The sequence below is a fragment of the Microchirus variegatus genome, assembly GCF_963457635.1.
Source record: "Microchirus variegatus genome assembly, chromosome: 13".
Classification (NCBI taxonomy): Eukaryota; Metazoa; Chordata; class Actinopteri; order Pleuronectiformes; family Soleidae; genus Microchirus; species Microchirus variegatus.
Genome location: NC_139814.1, coordinates 16,017,475 through 16,038,197, shown reverse-complemented (window position 1 = coordinate 16,038,197; position 20,723 = coordinate 16,017,475). Strand labels below are relative to the sequence as shown.

General features: G+C 39.1%; 3 protein-coding genes across 3 annotated transcripts in view; 1 reads left to right on the top strand and 2 right to left on the bottom strand.

Annotated features, from left to right (window-relative positions):
• The window catches only part of LOC310935961 (putative acyl-CoA dehydrogenase 6), a gene marked incomplete at its 5' end in the record, with an annotated part of 21,307 nt that extends 7,412 nt beyond the window's left edge, over positions 1–13,895 (bottom strand). Inside the window, 2 exons of the mRNA XM_083899974.1 lie at positions 6,220–6,340; positions 13,695–13,895. Coding sequence (XP_083756100.1) covers positions 6,220–6,340; positions 13,695–13,895 — 322 coding nt within the window. The remainder of the gene's footprint in view (positions 1–6,219; positions 6,341–13,694) is intronic.
• Positions 13,896–15,348: 1,453 nt separating this feature from the next.
• gngt1 (guanine nucleotide binding protein (G protein), gamma transducing activity polypeptide 1) lies at positions 15,349–15,723 on the bottom strand (the record flags this gene model as incomplete). Its single annotated transcript, XM_083900000.1, has 2 exons — positions 15,349–15,474; positions 15,628–15,723. The coding sequence occupies 2 exons, from the start codon at positions 15,721–15,723 to the stop codon at positions 15,349–15,351; spliced, it is 222 nt and encodes a 73-aa protein (XP_083756126.1).
• A 1,762-nt stretch (positions 15,724–17,485) lies between these two features.
• tfpi2 (tissue factor pathway inhibitor 2) lies at positions 17,486–20,445 on the top strand. The gene is made up of 5 exons (XM_083899948.1): positions 17,486–17,589; positions 17,724–17,894; positions 19,124–19,303; positions 19,413–19,586; positions 19,910–20,445. The coding sequence occupies exons 1-5, from the start codon at positions 17,517–17,519 to the stop codon at positions 19,996–19,998; spliced, it is 687 nt and encodes a 228-aa protein (XP_083756074.1). The 5' UTR covers positions 17,486–17,516; the 3' UTR covers positions 19,999–20,445.
• The last annotated feature ends 278 nt before the right edge of the window (positions 20,446–20,723 follow it).

Below are 20,723 nucleotides of genomic sequence, written 5' to 3'. Positions count from 1 at the left end.
CGACTTCACACAATCCCGATTAAGCCTATTATCGGCTCCACGCGACTCCGCGTGTGTTTAGAACCCGTGTCACCCAGTTGTGTCAAGACAGACCGAGGCAACAGTACCAAGGTAGGCTGAAAGCACAAAGAAGAACCCTCTGAAAAAATTTCAGAACTGAATTCTACTGCATGCAAAAAAGCCGGTTTGTTCATCAGTTCGATGGGACAAACGCTGCCTCTATACACGCACGTATATAGTCGGTGAGGTGTGACCGTATTGTTTGACAGAGCAAACGCAGGATCCAATTAAATGTTACATCCAAATGTTATGCACTGCAGCTTTTAACGCTGCTTTGCCTGTCACACATTCATAGTGAATTCTGCAGCCCTCTTAACCCCCCCCCCCGCCCCCCAAAAAAAAGCCCTTTAAAGAAGTAAGGACCAGCCAAAATGATCTCACTGTATGGTTTCCACGATTTTCTGGTCCTCACAAAGCCACAAATACAAAATGGAATTGTGACCTGGTCAGTTGGGCATGCACTCAGATAAATTACAGGATATTAAAATGAATTGCACCATCTGTAATTATGAGTAAAAAAAAAAAAAAAACAGCGAGGAGGACAAGAGCAGCATAGTACAGAGAGTAACTATGATTTCAGCGTTTAACATATTTTATCTCTTCTAATTCACGTATAAAAACCTAACTTTGATATCTTAAAAAAAGGTCAATTTACTGAATAAGTCAAAAACCGACATCTGTACTGGCAGTGAGGACATTTGCAAAGGACCTTAGGTCCTTAATGGACTTGAACAGTTATTATAAACCATGTTTGAAACGCCATTTTATGTTGTTTATCTTCATAAAGTTAGAAGTAATAAAAAAAGAATGTGACACAGGTGACATCCAGGATTCTGTGTTTCTCATTCTGTTCGTGGTACCCCCAACAGAAGGGAGCCAAGAACTGGAGACAGTACTTTCATCTCAATGTTTGACAACATAAAAGCAAATATGCGAGTACTGAACTGTACTGTACTACCTGATGTAAACGGGGATATTCACACATTCACAGTCCTGTCGAAATAGTACAGAATGAACACGAATGATCTCTCTTCAGAACAAAACAAAAACAATGAAAGTCACAATCTGATGCTCGTCTTACAAGTGTAAAACTGACAGTTTTTCATTCATTAACCGTTTGATAGTAATGTCCTGTCAAAGCCTGAAAGTAAAAAAAAAAAAAAGACTGGAAAACACTCACACAGAGAGTTTTCCCATGCCAGCCATGGGATGAATGACGACGAATAATTATCAGGAAATTTACAAAATGGAGGCACTTGCATAAAAGGTTTAATATAACCTGTCAGAACTAGTTATCCAATAATGAAAGCACTGTCTGGCTCACTGTCAGGAGAGAAGAGCAGAATGAGGGGGGAAAAACTAGGGATCGGTGCCGATATTCACCATTTTGACACATATATATATTTTTTTTTTTAATCCGACAACCGCTAGATAACTCAATAAGACATGCTGCTGAGCCTGGGAGCTTCCTGCACTTTTTGTTAGAATTTAAAAACAAAAATTTCTATTGTCGAAAATCTGTTTAATAAAGATATGCTTAAAAGCACTTAAAGTAGTGCTGGGCACTAGGTCAACACACATTAATGCACGTTAAAGGATGGCGCGTTTCCATGACGACTGACTGGAAAAAGACGCGTGACGTCATGTTTACGTGCCGCGACACCGGAGTCCAGATACCGTTTACCAGTTAGCTCCGTTAGCTGCATTAGCTCCTTTCAATGCCGGTTAGCACGCCTACAGTCTAACTGGAGCGGTCGGTTTATTAAACGAAAAAGAGCAGCACTACAAATAACCCGTGTACCTGTGTACTGCGTAAGTGTGCCTCTGTTTCTTAAAGTTTAGCGTTACTTTATAGACTTTTTCATTTTAAGTATCCCGAGTCACGTAAACACGGCGTCACGTGCGTCTTTTTCCGGTCAGTTGTCATGGAAACGGGTCGTGCGTTAACGTTGACGCCGCTATCGCATTAATGTGCCCAGCACTAACGTAAAGTCAAGTGTTGGTGTTTGTATTATTCAAAATTTTGACGCCAATATTTTCACTTTTACCGCAAAAGAATATCGGCTTCAAATATCGGTTATCGGCCTCCTTGACTACGAATAATCAGTATTGGCCCTGAAAAAAACATATCGGTCTATCTCTAGAAAAAACGACAGAAAAGGGGTCAGAAAAAAAAGGGATATTAGTGGGACAAGCAAACAAGGGAGTCGAGGAGCGAAAATAAAAGGAAACAGGTGCGGCTTTGCAGTGATAATTCTGTGAGCGTCGGAAACCCTGCGGTGAATAATGTGGACCAAAGGAAGCCTTGAAGTTGATCCACCTTTAAAGAAAACAGCAGGGCAGTCTGGTTGAACAAGCAAGCAGAAGAAAAGCAAACAATAACGCTGTCAAAAATGTCAAGCGTATCCATACATGTAGTATGTTTATGCTGAAGAGCAGATGCTCGTCTGCATATGTTGTTGTCGGGCAGAGCTCCATATGGAGCAAATACTGAAGGATCACGGAGGAGAGAGTGTGGAAAACGTTAAGTTAATTTCCAAGAAAACAACTTTTACTATACACACAAAATATGTGCATGGTTTTGGCCAAAGACGATGTTAGAAGAAAGGACAGGAAACAGCCTGAAGACAAAAACTGTGTGGGCTGTCAGGTTTTATCTGTCTGACAGGAGACAAGGCCATGGCCATGGTATAAACTGCACTAACTTCTGCTCTCAGAGCAGAGGAAAACGGGCAGAGAGCCAGAGGTCGTCGCTGTCTTCCCTCCTCAACATCCCTGTTTTAGGAAAATTTCCCGTTCTCACGTTTTTGAAAGGTAATTATTATGCCTTTTTTTGGACATGGAAAAGAGAGATAAATAAGTGTCTCAGCAGACTAGTTAAAGGGATGTTGACAATCAGCCACAACATTACTATTGCGGAAGATCTGTTTATTTTTAATGGATTCCAAACATGACGATATGGGGAATATTTGAACCTTTAAAATAACTAAAAATGTTTACTTAAAGGGGTCATATAATACCCTATTTCTCCAAGTTAACCTAGTTCCCTGGTGTCCTAATGAACATGTCTCTGACATGCTTTGGTCAAAATACATAAAAAGGATGAAGCACCACAGCAGTTCAATCACTCTGCCAAAACAGCCCTGTCCAGAACGCTCTGTTTTGTAGTATCTCTTTAGGTCCACTTTAAAGGTCCACCTACTGGGAGCTAACAGCAGTTAGCATTTGGAAAAGTGCAGGCTCTAGCAGGCACATTTCCGTCATACATAACATGTATCCACTGGACAGATAAATCCTCTGAGGCTGGACGTTTGTGTAGAACTCTGTGCTGCACTGTGGAGCCAAGAATAGAACTTTTCGCGGACTTCCAGTTTTCGGATGCCGTTGCCCTCGCCAGCACTCTCGCGGGTTTTACGGACAAAGCGGAAAACAAATTCCAGGAATTAAATTTAATTGTGGTGTCCCAATGAGTGCAGAAATCTACATCGCATGTTTTATCTCATGTACTTAGACTGAGGAGGACCACAAAAACATGATTGAGTCATCTTTTTTCACACTTTGCCAACTGATAGGGCCTCCAGAGTCCCACATATAAAGATTTAAATGATTAAAACATTGATTTTGCATAATATGTCCCCTTAAAGTTGTTTTTAACAGTTTTAATGTCAGTATATATTACAGTTTAGAGTTAAAGCACCATCTTAATTTGTCTGCTTTCCCACATCTTACTGAATCAATGCCTACAGGGAAACCTGAAACAGAGCCAGATAACATATTTAAAGCTGGATTTTAAATGGTTTCTGAGAGCCATGAACACAGATGACACAAAATTACAACATCAGGAGCATTTTCACGTGTTAAAACTGTACAGTTTTCCTTGACCCTACATTTGAGAGTCGAGGGATCCTACCTTATCTATAATTCCCACAATTGATCAGCCTCCTTAATCCTTATTCCCCTTTCAGCCTCTCGATCAATTAACCCAAAGGCATGTTTACTTGCAACTACACACTTGGTGAACAATGCAAGTGTGGTTTGTTTCCTTATTAAATTCAGAAGAGTTACCAGAAGAACCCACCATCATTTCACCGTCTATGTTAGATTATGCCCTAATAATAATCATTTTTAATTGAACAAGAATAAATGTCCCTCTGTTGTCATGTTTTATTGTGCTGTACATGATAGTAGGTAATCTACCATCTGGTAACAACTGTGTGTTTACAAAGTCTTCTGTCGGGGCTGCTCATCCTGTGTAATCCTGTCAACTAAAGCTTAAGGCCTGTGAAGTCAGCACATTTTAATTCCCTCACCCTCCTTCCTCCTTCCTCTTTCGCCGACAGAACTGCAGCGGACGCGACCTCGCAGGACTCCCCATGCAACAGTACAGTTAGCGATATGTATTTGTTGATGTAAATTTCAGCTGTCCTCTACATCAATGAAACAATAATACAATCCCAATATATGAAACGTTGGATATTTGCTCCTGCACGTCAAACACCGGCCCCCCCCGCCCCCCCCCACACACACACACACACACAAAAGTCTCTTCACAAATTCAAAATGAGTTACTCATAACAACCACAAATAATGTGTGGTTATGCACAGTACTTAAACGCGCTCCCTTCGCCCATGCAGGCCGAGACCCAGCTGGACAAACATCTGGAAATGTGTTACCCTGCAGCAGACAGCTGCTGTGACACCGGCGCACATCATCGCAGTGGGGATATTTTCAAAACCAGACCAAAACTGGAACGTATATGGGCTGCCAGACACAAAGACAAATGAACGGAACATGAATTCAGCTGTGAATAAAAAAAAAAAGTCCTGCCAAAGGTCCCTGAGGCAGAGGTGGTCAAACTGTGCACAATGAGGATTCCTCCGTTTCACATCTCTTCGCTGCGTCTGTGTTGATTCACCTCTTTCAGAGAAAATCTAACCACAAAATATAGTCTGAGTGGTTGTTAGTCGAGCCATATGTTTAGACTTAAAACGGCGTCCTTTAAAGCAATATTTGTGTTGTTCCAAAGAGCTTTTCATTTGTCAGATTGATTGGTCTACATTTTTTTGCCATGAATTATCGGCCGTGATTCTCAAGAACACAAACAGATCACAGTTGATGCAATAATAACACAGCTCAGTAAACACAGCCAGAGCAAGCAATGTGTCTGGGCATGTAACATGTTTTTTCATGCTATTAACTTTAACCCTTTAAGGTATGCACCAAGAAAAAAGCAAAGGAAAAAAATATACTTTGCATTTTTTATTATTTTATTTTATTTCCTTATGGTAACCATAATGACAATCAATATATAAATATGTTTTTGATTTTTTTTAATTAGACCCTACAGTATTTCAGATACAGGCCTCTACCAAACGGTTGAGACATCTGTTCATAATAAACCTGGTTTGCATACTTGTGAATGTTGTACTTTATGAATTATTCATAAAGTACAACATTCACAAGTCACATTAAGTGTTAGTGAGTTCAGCATTTTTCAATGCGACATAGTGACTTAAAGTGTGGTCGACCAAATGGTTGAGTAGTACCTTAAAGGGTTAAGAACAAATAGAAAAAGAGCTGCAGATATGAAAAGCAAGTATGTTTTCCAAGGAAAGTTGAATTACATCGCTCAAAATGTAATTTGTGAAAATTAAAGGCCTCTGGAAGACGCAATCATGCAAAATTGTTTGATTTCCATGAGTAAGAAAAGGTGTACTGAGGTTGAGTCTGCTGCTTTGGTTATGCAACGGTCATTTGCCAAGTAGGCTTATCTCTTTATCTCCTCCTGTAGATAATTTCCCAAAAAGCAAGCAGTTTCCAAAATAAGAAAAAGGCCTCTGGGTCTTTAAATCAAACGTTCTATTTCTTCCTCTCCCTCTGTTTCGTGATAATTCCACAAGATTAATTTTGCTGTCATCTAGTCCCAAAAGAAGTTTCTCATCTTAGAAAATACACAGTGAGTGAATTAAAAATAGTTAAAAAAAGTTTTGTTCATTTCAGTTTTTTTTTTTTTTTTTGAGACGTTTGAGAACTTTGTATTGTGGTTTTGAAAAGATGGAACATTTTCTATTTTCTGACAGTTCATGGCCTAATTTCATAAATGGGGAAATTTCTCCACGGTTGAATCCATCATGAAAAGCAAATACAAAAACACTTACCGACTGGTTTGTTGACTCCTAGAAAGCCAGCACTTCCTAAGATTTTGAAGATTTTGTGGGCTGGAAACTTTCCTTCTGCTTCCCACTGATCCACATGAGGGTTGATCTCCTGGTCGATGATCTGTCATCGACACAACGAGGAAAAAGTATGTTTATTAATGTGTGTATATGTAATATTCACAAATGTTAATCCCTATGTTTCCATACATTTTGACCAAACTGGATCATGAATGAACAAAAAAAAACACATACAACGATTGCTCTTCATACTGTATTTGTGTTTCCTGCTGCGTGGAGTTCAGCTCGACTTAAGTCTATGTAATCTATCTCGAGCAGGCAGCAGGATAAAGCATTAAATATCAATGCATATAAAGCAGGCTCGAAATTGTATTACATGGTGAGTCAATAATGATGACAATGTGTGTGAAGCTATGCAGAAAATGCTATATCCCTGTATGTTCTTCACGTTCTCAGTCCACTAAGCAAGACTTGGCTGCTGTCATGCAGCATGACAACCAGCAGGCTCACAAGACAATGACAAGCATTTGGCATTAATCTCAATCAATTTGAAACAGGAATTTTAAAATAAATAAGTATAAAAAAAAAAAACATACAAAACGTTCCAAAACGAGAGTCTTATCTCGGGTTTTGCTTTCTTAAGACCGACACTGACACATTTTGTCAGGGAGCAGTTAGTGATATTTGGCACGTTTCTATTCAACAATTCAAATGCCAATATTTTAATGACTCCACGACTTCCACCGTTCCCCTTCTTGGCAGGGCAGAAATGTGCTGAGGTGGTGTTTGAAACACAGCAAGCAAAAACAAATCTTGGTACTGTGAAACCCCACCCCCACCCCTACACTAATGACATTCCTTCTGGGTTAGCAGCCACTATATCAATTCAGCCGCAAAACCAGAGGTTACACAAGTGCCAGAAAAACCCAAGGATCAGGCCTAAATTATATGCTTCATGAGCAAAATGACAAATAGGCAGAACATTCGCAGTTTTTGGAGAAGAACCTGCATTAGAAGAGCTTAATGATGCAACAGTATTTATCTATTTTATATAGAGATTTGACAGACTGACGTGATGCATTAGATCCATGATTATTTTTATCAGAATTAGTACTTTTTTGCATCATCAGTAGGCACAATAATGGTAGACGGTGGTTAGTTCGTCTTGTAGATCAGTGTTTCCAAATCCTGGTCCTGGAGACCCGCTTGTCCTGCATGTTTTGGATGTTTCTCTGCTCCAACACATCAACAAGCTCTGCAAAAGTCTAGTAACGACCTGTTTATGTGAATGAGGTGTGTTGGAGCAGGGAAACATCTAAAAACATGCAGGGCAGTGGGTCCCCAGGACCAGGATTAAGAAACCCAGTTGTAGATCATGTTTATCTCCAACAAAAAATGACTAGTAGGAGTAATTCTACTCCCAAAAAAAGGATTCCAATCTCTTGCACCGTACCTCCCACAACACCTCCATTTATTACTCGGCATAGAAGCAATAGGTACCATTTTTCTTCCACTTTCCTCGTATGACTCAACCAGAACCACTAACCCTGCAGAGGCAACCACTCGTTCACCTGGGTGCAACTTTTGTTTCGTCCCTACGTTCAAATCCAAGCAGCGGTGTGCTCCATCGGACCATTTGCATAAACAAAATGTTGACAGGAAGTGAAGAGAGTGGAGGACAATCTAGCTTTGGAATGAGTCAATCTTGTTAGTGTCATGACTCAATTAGGGCAGACTGAAGTATCGCACAGCTGAAAAACCCTCTGTGTTGTGGAATCAGCTCACAGCTGGAGAAGCACTTAAGACTGGCCAATCTATTGAGCTTGCCATTTTTGCAGGAACTCAAGCTGCTACAGAAAGAATAAGCTATAGTTTACCGACTGTGGGGTATTTCCGTCCGTTTTTAATGCATAAAAACTGTTTCTGCGAAATATGTTGATAGTAAATGCATAATGTATAGTTTCTGCCTCTAGGGGTCTCTCAATTGTTGTCCAATTGTTTATTTATTACCCTAACCTGTCATAAAAATGAGAAAACAAATATTTTAGAAATCTTTCAAAAACTTGGTTGAAACTAAAAATGTTTCCAAATTTGAAGCAGTAAATTTAACAATTATATTGTAGCATTTAATGATTATTGATAATTTTATGAATAAGTTAATTTAGGATTACAACAACAATTTCCATTAACCTTTAAAAGCATAACTGCAAGGTTAAATCATTCTCATGCGAATCTTTCTTTTTTTTTTTTACATTTTCAGAACAAGTCTTCCACAATTTGAGTGTTGTGGCTGACAGAAAGATTTATTTTAAACATTTGTTAATATCTTGGTTTTTCAAATATGAATATCCCATGGTCAGTGGTGATGAGTAAAGAGGAAGACATCATTCAAAGGTGACCAAAACAAAATTATATTTTACTTTTAATATAAATTGCTATATGGATTGAAAGAGTGTTGGAGACATTTTTGCCTAATAAAATACCCCCAAAAAATTGTATTTTGTTTATTTCAATGCATACATGTTACATATTTGTTCTTTAAGTGCCACCATTAACAATATATAAAATCAAAATGTATGGCTTCCTTTATCAATTTCTCATTGAATGCTTTTCAAAATAAAATGACAACTAAATAAACACTACTATGAAAAGGATTTTAGGATTAAAACAAAATGGGAATTAAGTTCAGAAACACCAAATTTAAGCCAATGAATGGAATTACACAAACAAGATGTGAAAGTGTAACCATCAGCAAGACTGGAACTGGGATTTACCATTGAAACCAGAAAAAAATGACAACACTCATTCTTGTCCAAAACACACAAAACCAAACCGGCCAAGAAAAACACAATGTCTGAGAAACGGATACAACTTTCAACAGGGCTGAATGTGCGAAAATCACGCTTACATTACACAAAATCAAACAGAAAAACAAGTACATAAAGACAGGTACCGGTGCTTTTTACCCTGCAGTAAACTCATCTGTGTTTAAAGGTCAGATCTTGAAGAGCGGAAGGGAGGGAACGACGAGCTGCTGGAACAGGAAATACAAAGGTCACTGGGGAATAATCCTACATCTCTCTTCACAAAGGTTATTTGGGGCTTTTTTTTTTAAGTTGCATCCCAGAACTATTTTGCATCACCAAACCAGACATGTAGTAAGACGGGGGGGTCAAGAACATTGTGTTGTGAAGTCCAACGTGTTGTCCAAGTCAGGAAAGTGTGACCTACTCCCCCTGACAACCAGGAAGAACAAGACTGGGAACGTCTGAGAGGTGGCCAACCGAAAACGCTGAAAGACCAGAATTCAAAACAGGGTTTAAAGTATTAAATGTGGTGTTATTTTATGAAAATATTGTGGGTATTTTTTTCCACTTCTGCTTTAGATGTGGTGGCTAATAACGCACAATGAGTAAGGCTATTTAATCAAACTCACTTTGATTTTAGATTTTTTTGTAATTTACAACTTTAAGTAACTCTCAATCCTTTTTCCTCGAAAGAACCTATTATTTGGAAACCGATTTTATATGCGTTAGTTTTCCTAATTTCAGCTGAATTATCGTCTTTGTCTTGTCATGTATTTAAATGAACTTGTATAGTAAAGTAAGTCTATAAGATATTGTTGGTGGTTCTCCCACTTCTGATTTAGATGTGGTGGCTGAAGTGAGTCCTGGCTGAAAATAGCTCCTTCATTTATTTGAATGGCTAATTTAAAATACCAAATATTATTAAAGGGGACAAATTACCTTTTTAATCATTTAAATCCTTGATGTTGGATTTAAATGGTGTTGACTTCCGCACTCATTGCTACATCACAATGCGCTAAATTTCTGGAATTATTGTCTCGCGGGGCTCCGATTTGTCCGCAAAACGCCCGAGAGTGCTAGCGAGGGCACCGGTATCAGAAGTCCGCGAAAAGTTCTATTCTTGGCTCCACAGTGCAGCACAGAGTCCTACACACACTTCCAGCCTCAGAGGATTTATCTGTCCAGTGGATACATGACGGCAATGTGCCTGCTAGAGTCAGCAAATGATGGCTTTTCCAAATGCTAACTGCTGTTAGCTCACAGTAGCCTCTGTGGCTGATGTTATTTCCTGTCCCTTAAGTTTTGGCAGTGTGATTGAACTGCTGTGGTGCGGTATTTTGACCAAAGCATGTCACAGACATGTTCTTTAGAACACCAGGGAACTAGTTTAACTTGGAGAAATAGGGTATAATATGAGTCCTTTAAATATAATGTAAATTGTTCGTCATAACACGGGATCAATTGTAGAAATATAATATTTAAAAACTTAAATCTTGTCTTTTCAACTCAAATCAGTTAATTAGACTGCATTTTTTGCTTAAAATAACCGTCCTTAACAGCATCCTACACATGTCTGTCGACAAACGGCTTCATTGTGTGAAAGGGAAATCTCTGTCTGAAACCAGGGGAGGTTGCACATGAATAGGCTCTTCCTCAGAACGCTGGGGAAATCTCTTTTGGCTCCTCGTCTTCATTAAGAGCAACAGCCAACCTTCCACCCACACAAGCCTCGGCCCGTGTGATGGTCTGGTATTGTGGAGGCCTGACTAATTTCTTGGCACGGCGCTTCATTTATTCTAGTCTATAAATGAGCTCATGAATATAGCACAAGACACACACAAGGATTTCCTATCACCCCGTTTGTATACAACCATAAACACACTCAACCCTTCAGTGGATTCTTTTAATAAACCACACTGCCCCGAGTCCCCTTTCCTGCACTGCGAACGTATTGTTCTGCATTTCCTTTTCATATTCTCATCCTTCCCAATAATCCCAGAGCTAGTTTATTTTTGAACTTCTCATATCCTTTGAAAATTTAGTCACACAATGAGCTTCCCCTGCATTTACCGTAACATTTTGATGAGTTGGAGTAGACTCGTACTATTTCCTGCAGCCTCCGACTCTACCGTCTGTCTAGTAATTTATATATACACGTTTTAAGAAATCCTATTTCGTTCATCTTATATCTGTCATCCCTATATCTAAATCATATTCCGTCTTTGAAACATACCACGTTCAAACACAGATGAACTATTTGATAAAACATGTTCAATTACTGGAGGCATTTATATTTACCAGTAATTAAATGGTCTATCTTCCAGGTTTTTGAGACAATTCTAAACAAAATCCACTCAAATTGATGAAATACGCCATATTGTTGGCCAACTGCGCACCTGAATATTCCAGAGTAACTCTATAATCATCGTGGTATGCACTGTGCGTTCCCTCTGGCTTACCTTGCTGCCTTAAATAGGCAGTTTCATCTCAATGCTGAGATGCACTCGTGGCTCACAAATCATCGGATTTGAACAGAAACTTTCCCAAACATGGATCATATCCTTTTACCTCTCCGACAGCAGGAGCAATGTTTCAACTTGAATCTGAAATAGAAGAGGGCTGACAAATCTGCGAGGTCCTCGTAGACTCAACTGTGTTCCCAGAGGCGGGATACTGTTCGGCAAAGATCTGCCTCTGAGACACATTCTGCCTGAGATTCTGTCACTAGGTATCTGTCATGATCTCTGCTATGAGTCAGTACATTTCAAAGCACAGGTACAGTAAACCAAGCTAGGAGGTGAAACGCTTCCTCTTTTAGCTCGTTAGTATTAAATTCTTTTCAGAGAGGGGAGGGGGATATAATTTAAGAATATAAAAATGCATTAAAAAAGTATGTGTGCTTCAATCTCAGGAGTTAATGTATGGAATAGACTGACAGATGAATGAAAGCAAAGTAAAAAAAATAAGGATGAAGAACAGCTTTGTCCATGTTTAAGCAGGGGGTGGGAACTGTGGTCTATGTGTTTTTTTGGTTGTATGTATATATATATCTATATCTATATAGATATATATAGATATAGATATATATATATCTATATCTATATGTATATAAGTTTCTATTTTGAAAAAACACACAACATCAGTTTGTGTTGTTTGTGTACAGTTTATTTTTGTAACTTCTGGGAGAAAAGGCAGCTAGCCTAAGCTTTTATTTATGCAAGTTATGTTTTTGTACAGGAAGTAAGTTTTTATTTGTTTTGAATGAATAAATGTTAACTTTTGTCTTAAGTTTGCCTTTGTGTGATCACATTATCACATTATCTTTTACAAACTGTATTGTTTTGATGCCATAATTTGCCCTAACACACTATGCATTGTCTCAATTTTTGAATCGAGAATCGTATGAAACGAATCGATAGAATCGAGAATCGATTTTGAATAGAATCGTGACCCTAAGAATCGGAATTGATTGATTGATTGATTCACATCCCTACTTTAAAGTCCTATTTTTGACAGAATAACAATAATTTTTCTGATGTCATGTAAATGTATTGTATCATAAATGTATTGTAATGTATCATATCTGTGCTGGACACACAGTAACTACAGATGTAACAATATTTGGCAAATGCTCTGTATTGATATAGTGCTTTTCTAGTCTTGATGACCACTCAAAGCAGTTTTTGCCATTCACACCCATTCACTCGCACATTCGTACAGCACATCTATGTGCAGTGTATATTCTACCACACATCTTTCATACCCATTCACACACCGTCTTGCCCAAGGACAAGGGCAAGGTAGGCAGGTAGACTGGCGGAGGTGGGAATCAGTTCCACAACCTCCAAGCCCTGCCCAATGTAAACATTGCTTTTCATAATCCCCAGCACAAAAGCATAAATGCTGCACAAGTCAACAAGAACAGGGCTGAAATTACTCTAGAGGAAAGATGGAGATAAGGATGGATAATAAGAACATAAAAGACTGGGGTCCGTCGATCATAATTCTTTGGATTACCACGGAAACTCACTTTGCACCAGGTTAAGGTCAACATAAAAATAAAAACTTCACATCAAAACAAATCACATCACGAGAAAACAAGAATACACAAAAGGATCCTGAATCAGAAACAGAAAAATACTAAACTATGGTGGTGATGATCTGTAAACAAACTGTGTTCTGTCATTGTTTTAATAACAATGACAAAGAACTGAACTTGAACACAAGAGTTTAAAGTACAGCGCAACATTATTGGATTTTTACAGACCATAAAAACAGTTGTGTCTTTGTAAATATATTGTTAATATGTTTTAAAGTCTAGTGTGTATAATGTCGTGTGTTATAGTCCCATTTCCCCCTCCCTCAAATGCTCCCCTGTATTTTAACTGGCCACAGCTGTAAATAAGAATGTGTTCTTCATCTGTCCTGTCTGGTTAAATAAAGTTAACATTAAAAAAAAAAAAAAAAAAAGGTCGAACGATGACCTTTCACCTAGTTAATAGTTCGTGAAGGACTTCTTTGTTAATCTGAATAACGCTGTCTTCTTGGGCAAAACACGATAGTTATAAATGATCATCAGCGAAGCTAAAGCACAACCAAGCCTCGTTTTTTTCGATGATTCTAAAGCTAGCTAACATTAGCATCACATACCTTTCTGAGGGACTCTTTCAGAGCAAAATGCTCTCGTGTGTAGATGGCATGGTCCCCGGTTGTCTCTGAACCACCGCCGGGTGCGGGTTTAGACGTCAACTTTTCAGAAAACCTCCTGACACTGACAAGTGAGCAGTCTTTGGGCGAATAACTGAGATTTAAGCGCAGGTTTAGACGCAGAGCTCCTCTGTGCAGCGCCATGTCTGTTTACAGTTTGAGCGCATGCGCAGAATGCGACTCTTGAAACCAGGCACCAGGATGGGTTGACTTTTAAAGGTCGAGTGTGACATTTCGGTGGGTTTATTGGTAGAAAATAGAATATACAACTCATTTGCATGTTTTTTATATCACTTTGAATTAAAAATAGTCTGATTGTCATAGTTTCAGAATAAGTTTTTTTATAGGCTTTGGGGGAGCCGCCATCTTTATTTTGTACGGCAACCTGAAAGGACAAACTAGAAAAATCGGAACGCCTTACAAAGGCCACATAACATTAGACAAGTTGTTGTTCTTAGTGTTTTACAACAGCCTTCACGCCTTCGATTAATATAGAATTTTGTGCAATAAAATACAAACATTAAAGCAAAAAAGATAAAGTGAAGGATGAGGCACAAAGTCTACTGTAGCTTTCTTATTTGAAGGCTCCTCTCTGACCTACATTCTCACCCAACTAGCCGTAACATAGCATTTTTTGTGATTCCCATCTCTCCTTTGGTACTAAGGTAATATATATATATATATATATATATTCTCAATAGTTTGCTATAGATGCATAAAGCTTAAAAATGTGTGGCAAAACATACAACTGAGGGGACCTGAGCAGTCTTATGACACCTCGATTTATGTGGCCCAGACACAAAAGCTTGGGGAGTTGATACGACTTGAAAAGTTAAGTACATGGTCTCGAAACACAGAAATGTTGTGTTATCCATTAAAATGTTTTTTTGTGTGTGTGAAGGAATCCAAGGCAGGTTTGGGTCAAAAATATCAATTTGGTGATACATCATCGTCCTTCCTCGTGCACATGTTTGAATCTTTTAATTTCCAATATTGAAATTAGATTGAAATGTAATACATGTGCAATAATGTTCAGTTAAAAAAAAATGTTTAATCTAATTTTATTCTTATGCAGAAATGAATGGAAAGCAAAAGCCACCTGGAGCTACAGGATAAAATCTTACTCTAAACAGGAAATAGCTAATAACAGGCAAGGTATATTATGTAATTTATTAACGTAAATGTCTGTGCTACGTAATAATGATATTCATAAAGTTTCCGGGGAAAAGTTTGTGTGAATGTGTGCAAACTTGTGTATCCACCCTGTCACGAAACCCCTTTGTGCAGTGAATGACGGAGACAGGTTGAGTTATAAACGAGCAGATTTAATGACAGTTGTTAGTGTCCGTGGAAGAACACATGGGTCCGTTTGCTAAGACGCTATACGCCACATGACAGGGAAGCAAAAATATAAACCTCTACCGAATACTTTTCTTTTTCAAAGGCCGAAATAACAATGAGAGTCGTTCAGTTAACACTTCATTATGTCCTGCTAGTCTGTCTTTGTTTGCAAATTCTTTGTCGGTAGGGGCGAGAGAGAGAGAGAGTCCTTGGGTGCTAATCTGAGGTATGAAAAGCTCCTTGCGGATCTCCCATTTTAGCAGATGACACATCCACCTTTCTCCTTGAAGGGGTTTTTATCCTCTGGTATGCCTTTGACGAGAATGTCCTCCTCCTCTCGAGCCTGAATGTACTCCTTGACTTCTTCACAGCATTTAGACGTCTAAGGTGAGGAGACGATGGCGTTAAAGACACCTCATCCAACAATTTAAATTGGACATGCCGCTTGTTAAAGGAACTGCAATTTAAACAATCACACTCAAGCAGGATGATTTCTTTTGCGGTATATTCATCACGTGGATGATAAAGAACTTACCAACCACCTCTCCAGTTTCACTTCAAGTTTCTTTTGGTTTACTTCCATTACAGCTTTGTCCTTGTCCGTCAGGTCGTCTACATTGATGACCGGCATTCTCTATCACAAAAGAACAAAAAAAATCAACTTTGTGTTACATAATGCTGACACTATTATAAGAAATCAAATGCTTGTATTGATTGGTGTTCAGTAAAATATGATCAATAAAAATGTACTTACGAATGCCTACAAGGAGCAGTCCTTCACAGCCAAAGTCCTGTTGAAGAATCCCTCTCCTTTCTCATAATCTGGGTTATAAAGTAATCTGTATCAACAGTCCTAATCCGTTTAATCTCATTAAGACGAGGCCTAGTGCAAAGTCAAGCCACAGATTCTCAACTAATTAATATACACAGGTCTCATGTTTCAGGTCTTTGGATTACATGCAAAAACGAAAACGATATCCTCTGTTTTGCAGATTAAATTGCAGATTTTTGCTATTCTGACTCTGTTTTCAAAGTGAATCCAGGTATAGGTCTGAGTGCAACGTCGGCCACATGTATCAGGTCACTGTGATAAGACGACTAATCTGTATTTAGCCTCTACCTGTCAAGGTGGAGACACATCCTTTTCCTAAAGATGACTGCACTGCAGTTTCCCAACGACGCAAAGACGGTTGCTTTTAATATGCTGTAATGACCGGATTTGGATTGTGCCTTCCTTTGTCTTTAGGGAAAAAAGTGGAATATGTGGAATAACAAAGCAATATATTTATGCACAGGTCTGTCGGTAAAAGAAACAAAGAGGTTTTTTGGTACATTTAGTTCCAAAGGGATGCTGATTTTAGCGCTGAGGAAGGACGGAATTGAGAGTTTAGTAAGACAAATTACGGTTTCCTTGGAAAAATGCTGTCGGCGGCTGCAGTCATTAAACAAAACATAACAAAGAGGCTCAAGGCTGGAGATTGAGGTGTGTGTGTGAGAGTGTGTGTGTGTGCGTGTGTGTGTGAGAGAGAGTGTGTGCGCGTGTGTGTGTTCCCTCTTTAGAACATTTTCTGGCATAAACACCGACCTCTCCAGGAACAGTAGTCCTCATGGAGACATGAACCTGGTCCTTAAAATAATAAGGAAAAACCTCATTTCTGAGGAACTGGTTACACAAGTTTAGGGCTAAGATTTGAATAGTGGTTAAGTTATTAAAATTAGAAATAGACTCCTCACTCTCAGAAATAAAAGTGCTAAGTAGAACCATATACGGTTCTTCGGCTTGTCCTCATAAGAGAAGGTTCCACCTGGAACCCTTTTAAAACCCTTTCTTCAGGAAAAAACCCTTTTTTCGGGAAAGGGTTTTTCAGAAGCAAATGGTTCCAGGTAGAACCTCAGACCCTTTTTAACCCTTATTTCTAAGTGTGTGTGTGTGTGTGTGTGTGTGTGTGTGTGTGTGTGTGTGTGTGTGTGTGAGAGAGATCTGATGCAGTCAGACTGGTTTTGTGTTGGGAACTTGGCAAGAAGCAGTAAGTTAGTGGGTTAGGGTTTGGGTTAGTAAGATCTGATTTCACAAGAGTATCTTTCCAACATTACAGTCATGGATCAATTGAGCCTAATTCATCATCATCCTCCTCACCATCACCAGTGAAGGTGTCAGCGAGTCTCGCCTGTCATTTCGTTTTGGTTCTGAATTCCTGACTCACATTTACGCAAAGTTATCGATGCCGTTTCTGTCTGATGTCATTAAAAAAAAAATTCATCACACTCTCTATTCCAGTTCTCCTATGATATGGAAATGAGTCACCACGATATTCCCGCCCCTAAAATTCCTCCGGGAAACGCCAAACTCATAAAAGTGGACGCGCGACGACTGGGGAAGACGAGACGGAAAAGACGAGAGCGAGAGCGCGCACAGTTACCACCATGGGGTCTTGTACATTTGCTCTATTTACACTTTTCTCCTCGCTTTGCAGCGTTTTTGCGCTGGCACCTCAAGGTACGTTCCTTATTTATTAATGTCCGTTTAATGTCGGGTATGAGACCTTTTAGGCACATTAAAAAGAATGTGTTTTACGCGCACCACCGTTTTTTTTCCTCACTAAATTGTTGTATTAACGGTTGTTTTTCTAGGCGCGTGTCTCCTTCAAGTGGACGAGGGTCCCTGCAGAGGAGAGATCGAGCGCTATTACTACAACACAATCACCCAAAAGTGCGAGGTTTTCTACTACGGAGGGTGCCAGGGCAACGCCAACAACTTCAGGAGTTACCCGGAGTGTCAGAAAACATGCTTCAGAATTCCAAGTAAGTTGTCAAGCGATAAAGTGATGAGCCACGAGGACAATGTTGTCCCTTAGACCTTTTGGAAGCTGCTGAATGTACTGTATATTATGCTGGGTGTGGTTTTCAAACTTTGCAAGGAGTGTATGTTAGATTTTTAGAATAGATTTAAAGTTTTTTTTGTGTGTTTGTGAAATCTCTCCGTCATCCTCTCAGATTATAGACTGATATGGTTTTTCAGGGCCGATACCGATTATTAGGAGTCAAGGAGGCCGATATTAATTTACAAATAAAAGTGAAAATATTGGCGTCAAAATATTTATTAATTTGCAAACAGCAACACTTAAGTTTGTTTAAATGCATTTAAGCATAGGTTAAAGGGCTTTTCAGATTTGCAACATGTTAAAGTTTTTTATTTTATCTTAGACCAGGGGTCTGCAACCTGCGGCTCCAGAGCCTCATGTGGCTCTTCAGCCCCTCTGCAGTGGCTCCTTGTAGTGTTTATTTTTATTTATATATAGCGTATATAAAAGCGTTTTGACATTTTGTGAATAACATCCAATGTCTACGTCAAATGCGATATTGAAAAACCTCCCCGAGAGCTGTTAAATTAAAGTAATGTGTACGTGAAGAAGTACACAGTCGGAGTCCTGTACATTTTTAGATCCATGTACTTATGCCAGGCAGGTTTTCTCAGGCATAAACTACATAAAATCATTTCATTTCTTTTCAAAGTTATTTATACACACTTTATAAGAGGTGTCAACAGTTTTCTTTTTGTAGTTCTAAAATGTCATAAATGGGACAAACTGTAGTTCTTTAAAAACAGTGTATATACAGTATATAAAAAAAAAACTTACATGATATTAACTTAATTTTAAGAGTCAAATAGTTTTTTTTTTTGTGGCTCCAGATTGATTGTATTTGGGTGGAGAAGGTTCTAAAGGTTGCAGACCCCTGTCTTAGACAATAGACTTTGTTTTAAAATTTTTAACAAAAAGTGCAGGTAGCTCCCAGACTCAGCTTATAAAGTTAACTGAAATTTGAAATAAATTGATCTCTTATGATTTGCGTCAAAATGCTGAATATTGGCCCGGCCGATAATCAGTCTATCCCTATATCTCAGATTAGATTTAGTTGCCCACAGCTAACTCCTGAAGCTCTTTTTGTGCGTGTGTGTGCACAACACAAACAATGTTGTTGGATTCGTTCCAGCCCCCCAGCCCATAAAATGTGTCCGTTTTCCTCCACAGAGATTCCCCAAATCTGCAGGTTTCCCAAACAGGAAGGACCGTGCCGTGCCCTTTTCCGCCGCTTCTCCTTCAACATGACCACAATGCAGTGCGAGCCCTTTTATTACGGAGGCTGCGAGGGCAACTCCAATCGCTTTCAAGACCACGCGTCTTGCATGGAGTACTGCAGCCCACGAAAAAGTTAGTACGAGAAGTGTCACAATCATGCCTTGCTAGATTTAATTGTTCTGTTGTCCTTCAGACACTGTGATCGCTCTCCTCATTGGGTGCTTTGTGCTTTAATCCACAGCCGTGCCTGTGCTGTGCCTCGACCCGCTGGATAAAGGGCGGTGTTCGGCCTCCATTACTCGCTACTACTACAACAAGGCCACCAAGAGGTGCGAGGAGTTTGCCTACTCGGGCTGCGGCGGGAGCAGCAACAACTTTGTCTCGAGGCAGAGCTGCAGGGACGTGTGCGTAAAAGGTGCGAGAACGAATGTGTAGGCGAAAGCGTCGGCGACTGTCCCCCTGCAAAAAAAGAAATTGAATAAATGAAGTTGGCCGATGTGGATCGACAACTCGTTGGCACCACATTTGAGCATTGAGAAAAGTCAGGGGATTTGGAGAGAGCCCATGTAAGGCTCTGCTGAATTTAACAGGGGGCTTCAAACGTCATTCAAATTGTGACCGAGAGCAAAGCAAAAAAGAAAATCTGGCTCGTGAAATTTCAGTTCAAAAATAGTCAACACGCAGGAGAAATGACCAGCTATTATACTAATCAGTTGTCAAACGCTTTCTATGTTCCAGGGAGGAAAAAGCACACAGGACAAGGAAAGGTTCGTCGCGTGAGGCGGAATAGAAATAATCACATGTTTTTTGCCGCCGCACGTGTCTGACAGTTTTGTTCTCACGGACGCTCGCTTGGAGAAGCCTTTAATCGGAAAAAACAAAACAACAACAATCGACTGACTTCGTTTATGCCAACAATTCTCACCAGGTTGACTGAGCCTTTAACAAGAGCCATGTGTTAATACTGCTGCACTAAATGTTTTTGATACTGTACGTTTGTAATGTATGTCGGGACAACTCTGACACCCTAAGCTCACTTTGGATAGCACAGAATTGTTCTTTTTTTTTTTTTGCACTTTTAAGCTGCTGCTGCTGTCGATAAATAACTGTATTGTGTGATATTTTTTTTATGGTTTAACTAAAATCACGGCGTGTTTATATGTATTACAACTTCATCCCTTTGCGTGCATGTGTATGCGTATTAAGGAAAGCTTTATTACTGCAGTGATAAAAGACAGTGTTATGAAGTATATTATTTACTGTGATGTGTTTATTCAAATGGTGTCCAGATGCATTTTTTATCTTGTTCATTAAAAAAAAAAAAAAAAAAAAAAAGTGATCAGAAATTTCTGTATTTGAATACTTATAATACCATTCAAAAGTTTGGGGTCACCTGTACAAGTTTTTTGTGTGTGTTTTCCATAAAAAGTCACACCGTTATTCATCAAGAGAGAATTAAAGGTGCATTATGTAATAACTCTAAATCAACTGGCCATAAAATCCTCCTAATATGTCACAGAGACTCAGGAATAATGTTCATATAACAAACTGA